At 59.7% G+C, this 16372-nt stretch overlaps 1 protein-coding gene across 1 annotated transcript; it reads right to left on the minus strand.

Moving 5' to 3' along the window:
* Nucleotides 1-11570, minus strand: N4BP3 (NEDD4 binding protein 3). The gene is made up of 5 exons (XM_025446696.3): nucleotides 11400-11570; nucleotides 5744-6094; nucleotides 4971-5501; nucleotides 4355-4609; nucleotides 1-4240 (listed from the first exon to the last, which is right to left on the minus strand). The coding sequence occupies exons 2-5, from the start codon at nucleotides 6062-6064 to the stop codon at nucleotides 3704-3706; spliced, it is 1644 nt and encodes a 547-aa protein (XP_025302481.1). The 5' UTR covers nucleotides 6065-6094; nucleotides 11400-11570; the 3' UTR covers nucleotides 1-3703.
* Between the last annotated feature and the right edge of the window lie 4802 nt (nucleotides 11571-16372).

Genomic DNA, 16372 nt, shown 5'->3' on the forward strand with positions numbered 1-16372 from the left:
TCAAAGAGTGGTAAGGAAGACTTTATTCAGAGAGGATAGTGCAGTGGGGGTTTTGTAGTTGGGGGGGGGGGGAGAGTGGGTTCAACTCCAAATACAAGGAAAATTCAAATTTATGGTGAAGGAGCAGGTAGGGGGAGGGGGGGCAGTGGATGAAACATTACTAAGAGGATACCTCCAGGGGTCAGGAGGCAGCCCGGCTGAACACACCTCACAGGAGTCTTGCGGAAGGCAGGCCAGCCACCACCTGGGCATGGTGGAAGATGACAGGGTATCTGATGTGGCCGATGGGGGACTCTGGCTAAACTAACTTGGCAGGAATCTTGCTAGATCTGGACTAATCAGGAGGGATACCTTCCAAGGTCAGGAGCAAAGAGAGGTTAGAAGCACTTGACCAAAGTGTGGTCAATTGTTGTCACCCTCCCCCAGATAAACACCCCTCATCACCTGCAGTGAAAAGTGAGCCAGCTTTCCTCTGAATTCCGTGGCACTCATGTCCCACCTTTCGTGACCTATTTCACTCTTGTTTTGTTGCAAGAAATAACACATTCTTCTTTTCTGAATCCAGTATAGAGGACTAAGCCCCACCTACTAGGGTGGTGAGTTACAGTCTGAACTGTCATTGTGGGCCAGGTACCTTCTTTGAAGACAGGCTCCCTAATACCGATCGCCACCACCCCCACCTTCAGTCTCAGAGAAATGTACTTCTCTGTGCTCTGCTGACTTGCTACCGTGGCGGGAAGTGTGTGTATATGTTTGCATTCTTCTCGTCCTGTCACTACCATGGACATATATGTGAGCTATCTCCCTCCTCTACCCACAGGGAAGGGTCATGGGGGCAGGGGCCTTTGCCACTATGGCTTCTTCATCTGAGACCCAGGCCTGGCCCTCAGGGAGGCGTTGTAGTGCCTCACCAGGCAGGGGATGGTGACCGGCTCTGCAGCCACAGTCTGGGCACAGGTGCCTGTGAATGGTGAATTAACACTCAGACCTGGAGACTTCCCCACCTACTCCACTCCACCCCCAGCTCAAACCCATGCCAGTCAGGGAAGGGTCGGGGAAGGGGCTTGACTCGAGTCCCCCAGTGCCTTCTGGGCTGGAGTCAGAGCAGACTCTGAGGGATCAAGACAGAAGACACAGCCCTGCCTGGCAATGCCCACAGCCCAGTGGAGAGAAACCAAAATACCAGCAAATCTATGGGTCTGTGGACACAGGGTGGGGGGGTTCTGGAGAATTAGCCTCGTCTGCTGGAGTGCCTCTGGGCAGCTGGGGAGCTGAGGGACCCACCAGGCAATGGAGGGAGGGGCCACTCTAAAGCAGGAGCCACCGCTGTGGCACCTGTGATCAGCTGGTCCCAGAGCCACCCAGCCTGCTCGGGGACCAGGGAACTGGTTTGCCCAGCAGGGATGAGCTAACAGGATCTGGTTCCCTCTGAGCCACCCCAGCTTCAGCTCCCTTGTGCCCTTCCCCCTGCATCTGGGTCTAGCCCTGGTTTCTGGCACAGCTGCCAAGTTTTGGTACCGCCCACCCACTCCCCGCTGGCTGTACTGGCCGGCCCAGCTCTCTAATTGCTGGGTGGGGAGTTAGGCAGAGATGGTACACTGAAAGGTGGACCCCAGCCACTGTCAAGCATGTGGGCACCTGGCCTGACCAGCTCCAGGTTGTGGGGAGGGAGTGACCCAGGCTTGAGGTCAGCATCTAGCTCTGGGAGGGCCTTCTGGAGGGTGACTGGCCCTGAGGCCTCGGTTTGGAGGGATCTGTGGAACAAATTCCAAGGCCCGTGAGAGATAGGCCTGCCTCACTTGAGTGCTCCCAGTTTCCCTCCCTGGGGCAGATGACCGAGGCTCAGGGTGGTTCTAGATGGGTCTCAGCTAGGTGCAGGGGTCTGTCCTGGCCATAGGCTCTACCCAAGCCTGGCCAGAGCCACAGGGGCTGCGGCTGGCGGGAAGAAATAGAGCAGAAGGAGGAACCAGGAAGCAGCCCTCCTGACCTCCCAACACAGGAGCCCCAAACACACCCCCAGACACACCCACCACCAAGACAGCTCCACACACACCTGCCACTTACATGACCATAAACACACCATCCCCACAGCAGACGATTCACACACCCCATTCTCCACCCTAAAAAAGGTGGGGCACATCAGCTCATACTCCAGAGCCCCGCAGGTACCCCTGCACAGCCACTCTACCAGGATCCACCTGCTGGGGCCCAAGGGGCTGCCAGGCATGCCCTGGGAAGGGGGAATCATGGCTGGAGGGTGCAAACTGGGGTTTCTGCAGAGAGCTGAAGAAACAGCTCAGAGGTTGCTGCTGCCCCGCAGCAACTAGAAGGGGAGACGTCTGTGGGCTGACTCCCTTGGAGCAGGAAGCCTATCTAATTCAACTGTTAGCCCCCATGCACCCAAGGCCTAACAGAAGACAGGAAGTGCTCAATGCCTGGCAGCAGTTACAGCAACACACTCATAAGAACGCTGAACTTTACTGCAAGGAGTGGGGAATAGCCACCTGCCTGCCAGACTGGGTCTGTGCTCCAGGCCACCCATCCAAGAGGGAGCAAAAGCCCAGAGGGGAAACCAGATTGCTGAAAGGTTAAGGGTGGGAGTGGGCTTTAGGGGTCTGAAACCCACGGTCAGGGAGCCTGGTGCAGGGCTGGAGGTGGAGGGCTGCTTCCTCTCAGGACAGAGCTTTTCAGAATACAAATTAGGTCACATCTCACCCCTGCTTAAAAATATCCCTTGGCCTTCCAGTGGCTACAGGGAAATGGCCATGTTCCCCACTGTGGTACAGGCCCTTTACCATGTAACCCATCCACAAGTTTTCTCTGCCTGTCTTCCTGTACCTTCCTGCACCCCTCCCATCGCTGTGGACGGTGGGTACGCCACAGCTAGATGGAGATAGAAGGTGCGTTCTGGGAGGGGCAGGTCCCTGCTGAAGCCTTTGGGTGGCTCCAGGGGAAGCTGTCTTAGGCCAGCCCTAAACCCAGCAGGGTGCTGGGTACCCAGGGCCCAGACTTCCTACCAAGAGAATGTTTCATGTTCTAGCAATGCCTTGGTTGACTTGCCCTTTTGTTTTTCTGGGTTCTCTGGCATTGTTCCTTCTGCAAAATCCCACTGGCACTGAAGAAAAGAATTTCAGCCCACACGGCAGCTAAGGGGCTGTGCAGAGTCAGTACAAGGATCCCTCCACTTCCCAATTTAACACATATGCCCAGCAGCTGCACACACGGGAGCAGAGGGCACACCCTCCCATTGACCGTGACCGTGCAGTAAAGGGCCCCTAACACCAACCATCCGCAGGAACAGGCCCTATGTAGCACCCGTGGCCTTCTTGTAGAAAATGTGGTTTTATTCTCGGGGAGGCCAATGTTCCCATCCCAGCCTCCCCCCCTTCCTGCCTGCCCTTCTGTATCACGGGGCTCTTCATTCCCCAACTTCCTTCTCCCGGCCACATCTACTCCAGAAAGCAGGGCTGGGCCCCACCGAGGTGCCCCTCTGCCAGGAGGTCTTGCCCTGGCTCCTGCTGCTTGGCACCCTATCCAGCCCACTGCACCACTGGACCCCCTCCTCCCGGTGGGCCTCCCCACCCCTGGCCGGCTTCAGCAGCTTCTGCCTCAGAATGGTGTAGGGAAGGAGCCAGCTGCCTCAGGGCGGGCTTGTCCAAGCCATTTTCTGGCGGTGCTTCTGCCACCCGCTCATCCACCGGCCTCAGATCTTGGAGGACTCCAGCCGAGGGCTCCAGGGCGTCGGAGGCTCCCGCAGCGCGCGCAGCTCCTGCTCCAGCGCCTGGTTGCGGCGGTACATGTCCAGGTAGCCTCCCTGGATCTCCCGCTGATAGCGCAGCACGCGCTCCTTCTCCTCCTGCCACGTCCGCCGCTCCCGCTCGAAGCACAGCGCCTGCTCCTGGGCGCGGAGCCGCTCCTGCACCAGCTGGGCCCGCAGCTGCTCGGCGCCCCCGCCACCCCCTCCGGCCTCGGGGCCGCCCGCCTCGGCCAGCAGCCCCCTGCTCTTGCAGTCGTCAGTCTCACAGCCGCCCGGGGCCTCCTCCCGGGGCCCCTGCTCCTGCAGGCTCCGCACCGCCTCCCGCAGCTGGGCCAGCTCTGCGTCCTGGGCCTGCGCCTGGGCCCGGCTGCCCCGCAGCTGCGTCTTCAGGCTGAAGATCTCCGCCAGCTTCTGCGCCAACTCCGCCTGGGCCTCGCGCAGCTGCTGCTTCAGGAGGCTAATCTCCGCTGTCTTCTGGCACACCTGGAGGGGCACCCCGTGGGCAACGCGTGGGTGAGCGGGGAGGCGGAGGGGCTGGCAGAGGGCGCGACGGCAGGCAGCGAGGGGGACACAAGGTTTCCGGGCGCCTGGTCTCACCTCCCATCGGGCTTCCTCCTCGGGTCGCACGCTGGGGTCGGCCTCTGGGAGGGCGCTGGGGGGCCGCGGCTCGGGGCCCAGGCCCTGCTGCGCGCGAAGCTCTTTGCGCAGCCGTCGCTGCTCCTGCTGAGCCATGAAGAGCTGCAGCTGGAGGTTGCGCTCGCTGCGTTCCGCCTTCTGAGCCACCTCATGCAGCCGCTCCACGTATAGACGCTTCAGCTCAGCCAGCCACAGCCGCTGGCGCTCCTCTAGCACCTGCCGAGGGGAAGAGGTGCCTGCCATGCTGGGAGATCCACGCACCGCCCCACCTCCTGGGCACCCACTGCCAGCTGGCTAGCTCCCATAGCTAGACCTCCCCACAACACCCGACGGCAGCTGGAGCTCAAGAGGAAGTGGCCCCAACACACAGGAGTCTCTCTTCCTCCTTTCCACACAACTCCTAGCAAGGGCCATCAGGGACATGACATCCTCATCTCACACGTATGTGTCTGAGTGACTGAATAACCACCTCTACTTTTCTTACTCTCTTGTGGCCAGAGCCACATAGGTGAGCTGGCGGGCGGCCCTCCTGTCCTTCCTGTACCCCAATGCCAAAAGACAGAACAGGTGCCCTTACCTGTGTGAAGGGATTGGCGCTGTCCTCATCACCAAGGCCCCTCTTGAGATCCTCACAGGTGTCGGGCAGCACGGCCACCACCTCCTCGGTGGCGGTGGGACAGGAGAACTCATAGGGTGGTGGTGGCTCAGGCAGGCAGTTCAGCATAGCTAGGGGCCCAGCCTCCTTGGGGACCCGTGAGGCCCGGTCCAGGGAGCCCCCGAGGTGGTTAATATGGCCCAAGGAGGAGCTGAAGGGGCCAGGACCAGTGCCGGGACTGCGGCCAAAGCTGCCCCCGCTGGAGGAGTCAGATAGGCTGGGCTCGGGCTCGGGGCCACCGTCGTCCAGGCTGAGGGCATGCAACAGCTGGGCACGGGCCTGTGCCTGGCTGGCCCGTGGCCCTGGGCTCAGGGGTGGGTGGCAGGCCAGTGTGTGCAGGCTGCCATTACTACGCCACAGCTTCTGACCCTTGTGCGCCGCCAGGCTCTGCATGGACACGAAGCCTTTCCCAGTGCCCGCCACGGGCTTGAACACCGCTGGACGGATGCGGCACTGCCGGGAGGAAAGGGTGGGTTGGAGGCCCTGGGTGGACCTCGGCTCTGCCCTTCGATGCTCCCACAGCCTCCACGATCATCTCGAGGACCCTGGGGTGCATGTCACCGGGACGCAGTGGCCTCTGACTGAGCCTCCGGCCAGCACAGGGTAGGATTTTCACGTCCCAGCCCCATCCCAGCATCCTCGGAGACCCCCCAGCTCCCCATCCCCACCCTCCTAGAGCAGGCTCAGAGACGCACCTTGTCAAAGCGACCGCGCTCGGGCAGCGAGGTCTTGCTGAAGTCACCGGCCCGAGGATGCTCCCGGTAGTAGAGGGTGGTATAGTCGGTAGGCTCGTTCCGAGGGGCCCTCTTGGTGTTCTTGCCGTCCTTCTTAGAGAGGTGCAGGTAGCTGAAGAGTTCACGCTGGCCCAGGCCCTTCCGGAGGAGCCCATCAGGCTGGCGGGAGCTCCGAGACCCGGCGAGTGCTGCCCGCAGCTCTTCAGGGGAGAAGTCCTGCCGTTCCAACAGACTGCCCACGCTGCCCATGGCAATGCCAGCAGGGCCTGGGGCTATGGCCATGAAGTTTCAACAGGGCACCAGCAGCCGCCTCTGGGGATCAGAAGCCTCCATCAGGGGCAGGTGGGCCCTTGCTACCCCACTTTCCTGATGCCCTGAAACCAGGTGCTCGTTCTCTATGTCAGCTCCCTACCTGGCCCAGGCCCAGGAGGCAGATATGGGTCCCAGAAAAAATCCAGAACGGGATTCCTAGGCTGGCAAGAGAAAGGGGGAGAGGCTCCAAAGCCACCAGCCTAATGCTCCAGCTCCAGCTACGGGCCTGATGTGATTGGGGGAAATGGGGATAGGCCTGGAGTAGCAGGATAGGGCTCTCCACAAGACTGAGCCAGCTGAAGCCGCAGGCTCTGACTCTGACCTTGTACACTCTCCTACCAGGCTCCTCACCCCATCTGGGGGGTGGCCTATGACTCCCATTCCTTCTTTTTCTCTGGGGAGGGGAAAAAACCCAGTTCAGGCCTCTTCCTGCAGTGGGTCAGAGTTCCCCTAGGGAAGCACCTGGCATGGGTGGGGTTGGGGGTTGCAGTGGGAGGGATCCAAACAGGAAGGGCCCGAGGGGAGGAAGGATGGTGGGAACAATGGCCAGTTTCCGGAACAGGTGTCCACATAGTCATAGGGGCAGTGGTGGGAGAAGGGGCAGTGGGAGCCCCTGCCCACCCTTGCCTCGGCAGCCACTCCAAAACCCACCACCAGGCAGGGGGTCCCAAATTTTGGCCCAGTGTGTGGCCAATCACATGTTAGGCTCCAGTTTCCAATGTACTCTTATCACTCAGGGATGCTGGGATGATGGGTCCTGTTCAGGGCCTGGCCTGTAGCCAGGGTCAACACAGGTTGCCTGCAGCCAGGTTCAGCTGCTCAGACATGACCTCCTCCCCGGCAGGTGGCCCAGGGACCAGGTTAGGGACCAGCTCCCACCTGTGCTGAGATCATACCCTGAAGGGTGGGGCCTGGCCCCAGTGCCCCACCGGATCCCCTGTCCAGCCCGGAGACCAGCACACAGTAGAGACGCAGACAGGACCTGCCAAATGAGCGAATGCCACCTTCTCTGCCTCCCGCCCCCCAGGCAGCTGCTTCCATCCCAGTACAGACACTCAGCAGGCAAGCAGCAGCTGTGTGCCCCCCCCCCATATGCCTCCGGGACACCCACTCCCACTTGAAACAATGGTCGTTAGGAGGGTCCATCTTCCTCCACCATTTCCAGGTTTTGTGTTTGTGGAAGACAAAGCTCTCCGGGAGTGGCAGGCAGGGGAGGCATGGCCCTGCTCCCCACCCGTACCCGGTGGCCAGCTGAGGGCCTCTGAGGAGGTCACAGGGCACTCACGTTCAGGGGAACTCATCCAGTTAAGGAATCACAGGTGCTGGCCACCTCTAGCGACATAGCCCTGTGTAGCGGTCTCACTGAGTCCCGTGATATAGCTGTCATCCCTCTTTTAAGGTTAAGGGCTCTGGGGCTCCCAAAGATGAAGTAGCTTCATCCAAGGTCACAGAACTGGTTGTAATGAGACACCTGTGATCTCAGCAGGATGACTGTTGAATTTTTTTTTTAAGATTTTATTTATTCATTCACGAGAGAGACAGAAAGAGAGAGAAGCAGAGAGATAGGCAGAGGGAGAAGCCGGCTCCATGCAGGGAGCCCAATGTGGGACTCGATTCCGGGACTCCAGGATCACGCCCCAGGCCCAAGGCAGGCGCCAAACTGCTAAGCCACCCAGGGATCCCTGACTGTTGAATGTTGAGCAGGGACGGGAGGGCAGGACGGCACCCACAGCCCAGAGAGTTAGAATCGAAGTATCCTGCTTCCCAGTCAGATACCTCCTTACCACGACAAGTGCACCCCGTGACAGACACCACTGTGTCTCAGGGAGGTGGACAGCCAAGAACCCGGTCTCCAGCCCTGTCCTCACAGTCTCTCCACAGGGACCCAACACTATCACTTCTCCCTTTGCCATGCCTCGTTGCCCCATCTCTGAAGTGGGGAAGACCACCCGCCCTGCCTTCCTTTTGGGGTTCCATTACAGAGACACTGGGGGTGGAAGGTCTCAAGGGCCAGAAACCAAGTGCAAGCATGGGGGTGGGCATGGTGGCAGGGGTGTCAAATAAGTCCACTTCACCCCAAACACACACCACCGCACTTCCCCCGGGGCAGATCCTGGCTTCCTGTCTCCAGGAGAGATAATGGGCACCCTGTTCCCCACAAGGGGTCTCAGGTCCCAGGGGAGAGCCCTTGAACTAGGCAGAGTCAGCTATGGGCCACAGGAGTGCACAAACCGCACACAAACCGCAGTCTGGTCAGTGAACAGCACAGCAGCTCCTGAGTTAGAGGACGTAGCACGGGCGGTCACATCCAATAGCACACACAGTCACGCACAAGGTCACCCTCATGGCGCCAAGCACCCTCTGGGACACACACACATGACACGCGAATGCTCTAGCACTACTCTAGCTCAGAGATCCAGTTGTCCTCCCCATACCCCAAGCTAGATGCAAAGGTGTGTGTGTGTGTGTGTGTGTGTGTGTGTGTGTGTGTGTGGTGAAGGGCTTCTCTCCCCGTGTGACCTAAGCAATTAAAAACAGCTGTGGAGCTGGAGAAAGGGGACACAGACAGCCCCTTCCTTTTGTCTTCCTCCGAGGCCTTTGCCCTCCACCCCTCCTAGGTAACTTCTCTGGCTGTATTATCATATCAGCTATCCCAGAGGGGCTGGGGCCTCCAGGCTTCCAGGAGGCTCCACCCTGCCTAGGTCTCAGTCTGGGGACAGTCCCTATTCCTAAAAGGGTCCATCCCTCCACCCCCCAATGCACACATTCCTTCCCCGTTGCTTAGAGGCCAAGGGACTGGCCTGGTGAGGCCAGGGCAGCTATGCAGACTGGGCTGGAGAGGATCTGGTGGGGGAGGAGGGAGGGAGAGACAGCAAGTGCCTTGTAGCCCCACTGGGAAGATCACAGGGCGAAAAGCAAGGCCTCCTCCAAATGCCTCCAAGGGCTCCCCTGCCCAGAGCTCAGTACATGCCGTGGGGCTCAGAGTTCTACGCAGGGTTGACACCACCCCCTCCTCCACCACCACCACCACCACCACCACCACCACCACCACCACCATTACCACCACCACCACCACCACCACCACCATCACCACCATGCTGGCTAGGTTTGGGCTGGGCCCCAGCTGGCCCCCTGTTCCCAACCCCAGGTCCCAAGACTAGCCAGCAGCACTGAAAGCCCTGGACATAGAGGGGCATCTCTTCCGGGATCAACCCAGAGACAGGAACACAAAGCTTGGAAACCACCCTGGCCATGAAAAGAGAGAGGACACACAGAGAAGCATCCCAGCATCTGTTAGTTGGCCTGATGCTGGGCTTACCACAGCCTCGCAACACGTATACAGGTGGAGAATACTGACATGCTCCACTTCAGAGAGGACACTGAGGCCCAGGAGCTAAAAGCACGTGCCTGAGGTCACCTTCAGCCACATTGGAGAATGTATACAGGCTCCCCAGGTTTAGAAGCCCACCCTGACCCTGCCATGAACCTCCTCTAGGCTGACAGGCACATCCAGAGCCAAGTGGGCAGGGAGCTCCCAGTCAAACCCTGGCTGTGGTTGGCGCCTCCAGAGCCCAGGCCCCGGGGAGGGTCCCACCACCTGCTGGGGGATCAGCTTTTATTGAAGGGAGTGTCTGCAGCTGCTCCTGAGGAATTGGACTGGAATGTCCCAGCTCCAAGAGGGCCAGTGGGTGAGGGGTGCCCAGGGCAGCGACGGGAGAGGCTGAAACCCCCCAGTTCCACAGTGACACCTGAAGAGGCAGAGCCCAGCATCTTAACTCCATCGGAGTGAGTGTTAGTATCATTGTGGAGTCACGTAGAGGTATATGCCACTCTAGTTTCTCTGAATCCTTGTATTTCGTCATCTGAGCTCATCTCTGCAATAGCCTAGTGTGTGTGTAGGGGGGGGGGGGGCAAGCAAGGAAACTGAGGCCCAGAAGCCAGATGGCCAAGATCCCACAATGATGAACAATTCCGATTCCCTGGGCAATGTCCTCTTCTCTATGGTTGTCCCAGCTAGGGGTCACCAGCAGCCCTCCAATGGCCACACACTACTGTGTATGTGCATCTGCCCAGCTCACCACACTTGTTTTTCCCAAGGGCATCTGCAACCAGGTAGGTTTGGACCCCAGTCCCCTCAGCATGGAATTCCTCCTGCTTGTGCCTGGGTCAAAGAGAAATAGTGGAAGCACTGCTGTTTGAGGACTCAGCCCTGGAAGCTGCTAGTGCTAGAGGCAGTGGCGCGAGCAGACTGGCCGCATTCATTCACAGTCTCGCACATACACACCCACACTCAGCCAGCCAGCAGAGGAGCCCTGCCCAGGAGGGCCCTGGGAGGAGGCTGATCACTGGGCGCAGGATGGCCCCCTGCCTCGGCTCCCTTCTTGGCTGGGCAGGGAGAGGGCATGGGAGCCCAGATTGCGGGTCTGCCAGGCTAAGCCCCAGGTGCAAAGGAGAGCCCCAATCTGCACGGGGGGGGGGAGGGGGGCGGCGCTGGGTGCAGGGTGGGAGGTGACAGGTCCCAGCCCAGTCCTCTTTCCCGACACAGCCAGGGACCTGTTGTCCGCGCGGCCTGGCCCCAGTCCGGCCCTCCCTTCAGCCAAAGGCTCTGGCCAGACAGCGATGGTGCTCCGGCTGCCAAGAGCTGGTAGTGTCCCCAAAGGTCGGGATCGCCGGCAGCTGCCGCCCTTCCAGGGCAGGAGGCTGGAGCAGGAAGGGGATACCTCGGAGACGGCGGGAGAGGGGTCTCGTGGGGAAGGCGGAGGAGCAGACGATATTGGCAACCTCACGGAATTGCCCCCCTGGGAAGATTGTGGCGGAGGCGTGGGCTCCCCAGAACTGCGGGAGGTCCGCAAACGACCTGGGGGGCGGGAGGGGCATCTCTGGCCGCCCTTCCCTGGGGCCCGCCCGGAGCGGCCGAGCCAGGGGCGCTTGAAGCCCAGGTCAGGCTCCCGCGCCAAGGACGCGTGCCCCACCCCAGCCACCGGAGGGGTCCGGGGCGCCGCTCCAAGACGGCGCCTTTGCAGGGGCTGCTGAGAGCGGCATAACCCGCCGCCTCCCCTCCGGAGGGGCGTCGCGGTGGGTCCCCGACCCCGCGCCCCGGCGCTTCAGTATCTGGAAGCGGGGGGCACCTGGGCGCACACCGCCCCCCACCCCCGCCCACTTCTCAGACGGGCACCTCGCCGGCGAAGGGCTGCGGCTCGGCCAAGGTCGCCGGGAAAGCGAGACCTCGGCGGCCGGCCCCACCCCCGAGCCCAGTCCCCCGGCCCCCGGCCCCCGGCCCCCGGCCCCGGCGGGTCGCACTCACCATGCTGGCGCCGCTCCGCGCTCCTCGCGCGCTGCGGGTCCCCCGCGCGGCTCCGAACCCTCCCTCCGAGCCCCGGCTCCCGGCGGGATCGCGAGGCGGCCGGAGCGGCCGGGCGGCAGACGCCGGGAAAACGCGGCCGGGCGGGCGGACGCTGGAGCCGGATTGGCGAGGGAGGGACGCGCTCCGCGGCGCTCGCTCGCCTGCCCCAGAGGCGGAGGGAAAACCCGGCCTGACTCACCGGCGCGCCGCCAGCCCCGAGCCCGGCCGGGCCCCCGGATGTGGGGGGCGGGGACGGGGGGCAACCCCCGCCCACCGCCCGCCGACCTGAGCCCCGCCCGGGCTCGCAGCGCCAGCCCCGCCGCCGCGCCGCCCCGCGCCCCGCGCCCCGCGCCCCGCGCCCGAGCCGCCCGGTCCCTCTGCCGGCTGCGCGCCTCGCGGACCTCCGGCGGGTCCGCAGCCCCCCGCGCCGCAGCGTCCCCGGAGGGCGCCCGGCCCGCCCCGCTCCTCCTCCTGCTGGCCTCGCCCGCCCTCTCGGCTTCCAGAACTCGGCAGCTCCCGGAGAGGCGCCTTCCGTCCATCACCTCCCAGATCCTCGCCGCCTCCTCTTAGGTAAGCATGATTGCCCCTTCCGAGGTGCGGCGAGGCAGGACCCGAGACCTGGAGACATTCACCGAGGTCTCTGCCTCCTTAGCGACTGAATTAGGCGCTGAGCTTGCTTTCTTTTCTTTTCTTTTCTTTTCTTTTCTTTTCTTTTCTTTTCTTTTCTTTTCTTTTCTTTTCCTTCTTTTCTTTTTTTCTTTTCTAAGTTTTTTGCCGTTCAAGCCTTCAAGGGGCAGCAAATTCAGATGCCTTCAGGGGCCAGACAAATAATGTGAGTCAAACGGATGAAAGACAAGGCAGGAGTTGGAGACGCAGATGGACACCTAAAGGTGTCCGGATTCAAACAAGTAAAAACGGGGACCCAGACAAGTGTTGGTACTCGGAGGTTCACAGCAGGACTCGTCACAGTCGCCAGAGGTGGGTCACGGGATCCCAAGAGCCCATCCACTGATGAATGGGTATGCACACTGTGCTGTATTACTACCATGGAATATTATGCAGCCGGGAAAAAGAGTAAAGTGCATGTACAGCCTACATGAGCCGCCAACAAAATGAGGCTAAGTGAAATAAACCAGACGCGAAAGGCCCTCCTGTGGTTAAGATTCCACTCACAGGAGGTAGGTAAATCCATAGAGACACACAGCAGATTAGTGCCAGAGGCTGTAGGGAGAAACACAGGAGCCACTGCTTCATGGACATAGTTTCCTTTGGGGATGAGGAAATGTTTTGGAATCAGAGAGAGGTAGTGGTTGCACAACGTTGTGAATGTCCTAAATGCCTCTGAGCTGTACACCTGAAAATGGTTAATGTTATGTTGTGTGAATTTTACCACAACAAAGAAAAAGTTGTGTCACCTGTGGATCAGACTGGTTTGGAATCCCTTGTCTTCTGTGCTGTCCTAACCTCTTTAAGTGCCAGACTTAGGGGGCTCATCTCTAAGAAAACGCACTACTGTTCTGGATGTTAGCCCTCGAGGAGCCCCCCCATCCCACCCCCCAGGCTGGTAGGGTTACTCTTTAGGACAGATGAAGGTTTGGCACAAAGACGCGCTTTACCTTTTGGGGGGGGACCCAAGGAAGAGCCTCACTGGAGAGATGGGTTTTGCAGTGGCACTTGAAGGATGGGAAGCATTTCCATGGTAGAAGGTGTCCATCATGGTCAGGAACATGCAAGCTTAACAAGCAAGTTAGAGATAGGTGCCCAGGGTTCGGCAGGGGGGGTGGCGCCTGGGTGGCTTAGTCCGTTAAGTGGCCACCTCTTGATATCAGCTCAGGTCATGATCTCAGGGTCCTGGGATGGAGCCCCACATCATTGGGCTTGCTGCTCAGCGCTCAGTGGCGATTCTGTTTGTCTCCCTCTCCCTTTGCCCCTCCTCCTACTCATGCTCTCTCTCAAATAAATAAATCGATCTTAAAAAAAAAAGATAAAGAACTAGGCGACGGGAGCCTCTGAGGTATTGAGAGAGAGAGGTGTGAGGACCAAGCTGGACTTCAGGGTGTGTACTCAAGCCCTCTGAGGAGGTCAAGGCAGGGAGGCTGCGTGTAGGGATCTCAGGGAACAGAGACAGAGACATAGGGAGGCAGGGGCAGTGGGGAGAGGAAGAGATAGAGGAGTTCATGAGATAGTTTAAAGAATTGTCGGGATCCCTGGGTGGCGCAGCGGTTTGGCGCCTGTCTTTGGCCCAGGGCGCGATCCTGGAGACCCGGGATCGAATCCCACGTCGGGCTCCCGGTGCATGGAGCCTGCTTCTCCCTCTGCCTGTGTCTCTACTTCTCTCTCTCTCTGTGACTATCATAATTTAAAAAAAAAATAAAATCTTTAAAAAAAAAAAAAAAGAATTGTCATGTCTTGGCAAGAAATTACATGGGGGGGTGTCAAAGATAAGTTCTGGTGAAAACTCTGATTCAGCCCTACCCTTTTCTGTTGTTACAAACATCGGCAATTTATCCAAGATCTTCTGACCCCCATCCCCAACCCCCATCAAACGTTTTTTTTTCCTGCACCTCTAGGTTGCTAGAGGAAGGTGGGAGGGGAAGGGTGTTCAGTAGTTTGGAATGTCCCAACAGGAGGGAGAGAAACCAGAAGATACCCTGGAGCCTAGAGATGTCAAACACAGAGAGGGCAGGGGGGAAGGGCAGGAGGGTCCTGGCTGAATGGAATCCCAAGAAGGTGGCCCCACAGCAGAGAAGAGCAGTGGCAGAGCAGAGGTCTCTGGAGCCTTGGCAGCTCTGCAGGCAGCTGGAGCCACTTGGAGGATGTGGGCTGGGTGCTGAGTGCTGAGTGGAGGGGACAGGAGCAGGAGTAGAGAGCAGCCTGGCTCTATCCCTCTAGCTAGAGGGTCAGAGAGACAGAACTGTCCACGCCCCCTCCAGCCTGGACTAGGCTGTCTGTCCCCTACCTCCTATATAGGCTCTGGGCTCTGGGCTGCTAATAGCAGTCCTCCTTCCCTGCCACCACCAGCACCCCTCCCTGGAAATTGGAAAGCTGGCCTGGCACATGCTTCTTCCTGCTTGGCTTCTCTGAGCCCTTTGACTTTGTTCTGATCACCCAGTTGGGGAGTGCAGGGCCAGGGGACCAGCTGCCCCAAGGAAGAGGCAGCTTTGGTGCCAATCCAGCCTTGCCTCCTTGTCCACCTCCACAAGCCCTGTGCCCTGTGCCCTCATGCCCTCCTGTGCAGACTCACAAGCACAAACCTTAGGGCATAAACCAGAGCATTACAGTGAACCCTTGGGTCCCTTCAGTCCAACCACCTCTGTTGGAAAAAGTCCCCCAAAACGCACATTGGAGCTTGTTACTGGCAGAGCTGGGCCCAGGAGCTGGGGTTCTTGCCTCCTAGACCAGGGCTGGCAGTATTAAGCCACAATGCCCAGATGCCAAGGGGTGAGGCCCCAAGGGCACCAGGCCAGGGAAAGGAAAGCAGACTTATTGGCTGCAGCCCATTTCCTGAATCGGCCGGCCTTGGACCACTTACTTTATCTCTGCACACCTCCGGTTACTCATCTCACAGAAGGGGCTCGTGTGAAATAATGCCTATAAAACACCCAGAACAGTGCCTGGCAGATGGTAGGCATCTGCAAATGTTAGTCTGTCTTGCTCCCTTCTGATGGGAAAAGGAAGAGTTGTCAGAAGGGCAGAATGCTTCCTGGGGCCTGTCCTGAAGTGTCGGCCCGTACCTGGCACGCGCTTGTGGTGCCTCGGGTCTGTCTCCCTGGGCTGGGGAGGATGTGCTCCTTGCTGCCTGAGACTGGCCAGGACTCTCCAATCCCGGAGCCGCTTATGGAGACTAGGAATCGCCCCTCCTTTCCAGCTGCCACCTCTGGCCTCATTGCCTTTCTCCTTGACTGTTGCATCAGTTGTACTGGGGCTCCCAGCTGTCACCCACTTTGCCCCAGAGGGTGCATTCCAGCCCACGAATTCTGTCCCCGGTCTCCCCTGCTTGAGTGGTGGCATTCCAGCTCCAGGACTGGGCCTGCACCTCTACTCTGCCTCAGTGTCCTCATCTGTAAGTGCTGGTCGGGGGAGAATTCATTAAAGGCACCTATTGTGTCCCTCCTCCCACCCCCCCATTCCGCCGTCACTGTGGCAACACTTGTCACAGTGCCGCATTTGTGGATCATGTGTCTTTCCCCTTTAGGAGACAGCAAGACCTGGACACACTGCGACTAGCCCCCACTCTATGTCCAGGACACCCCCCACCCCAGGGCCTCCTCCAGGACCTGACAGTTGGTTGTGTTCAACCCCAACACACCATCTGCAAAAAAGCCACTTTCTGGCTTCTTTCTAACTAGGAGAAGGAAGAAGAAAGGCAGGCCTGGGTCTAATCCCAGGTCTGTAACTTCCCAGTGACCTCTCTGAGCCTCAGTTTCTTTGTGTATAAGCAGGCAGAGTCGCCTTGAGGGTGCCAGGGCAGCGCCCTGAAGGGAGGACTTGGCAGCAGCGAGTCCCCCGCCTGCCTTTCACTCCTTGCTTTCCCTCGTCCTATCTTGTCCCCTGGGCCAGGCCCCAGCCCAAGGGAGGAGGGGAGAGAGCTGGGTATGCCTGGAGAGGTGGCCTGAGCATCTTGGCCTGCAGCCAGCAGGCTAGCAGGTGACTCCTGGTGCCCATCCCAGCTGATGGCCGCTCCTCCAGGAGAGCTGTGTCCCAGCAGGGCATTGCGGCTGTCAGGGTCAAGGCAGTCAAACCCAGTGCAGCAGCCCCGATACCATACCCAGGGAGTCGTGCCACACACCCTGCGGCGAAAGTGGACTTCTGGGACCTGGACTGCCCTCCCTGAGTCACCCGTGCCAGGGGAGGAGGCTTTATTCAGCCCCACTGCCCGCCCTCCCCGGTGACCAGGGCAGCCCCAGGCTGCAGGTTAGGGTGGAAGCTGAGAG

This window comes from Canis lupus, chromosome 11, assembly GCF_003254725.2.
Source record: "Canis lupus dingo isolate Sandy chromosome 11, ASM325472v2, whole genome shotgun sequence".
NCBI lineage: Eukaryota > Metazoa > Chordata > Mammalia > Carnivora > Canidae > Canis > Canis lupus.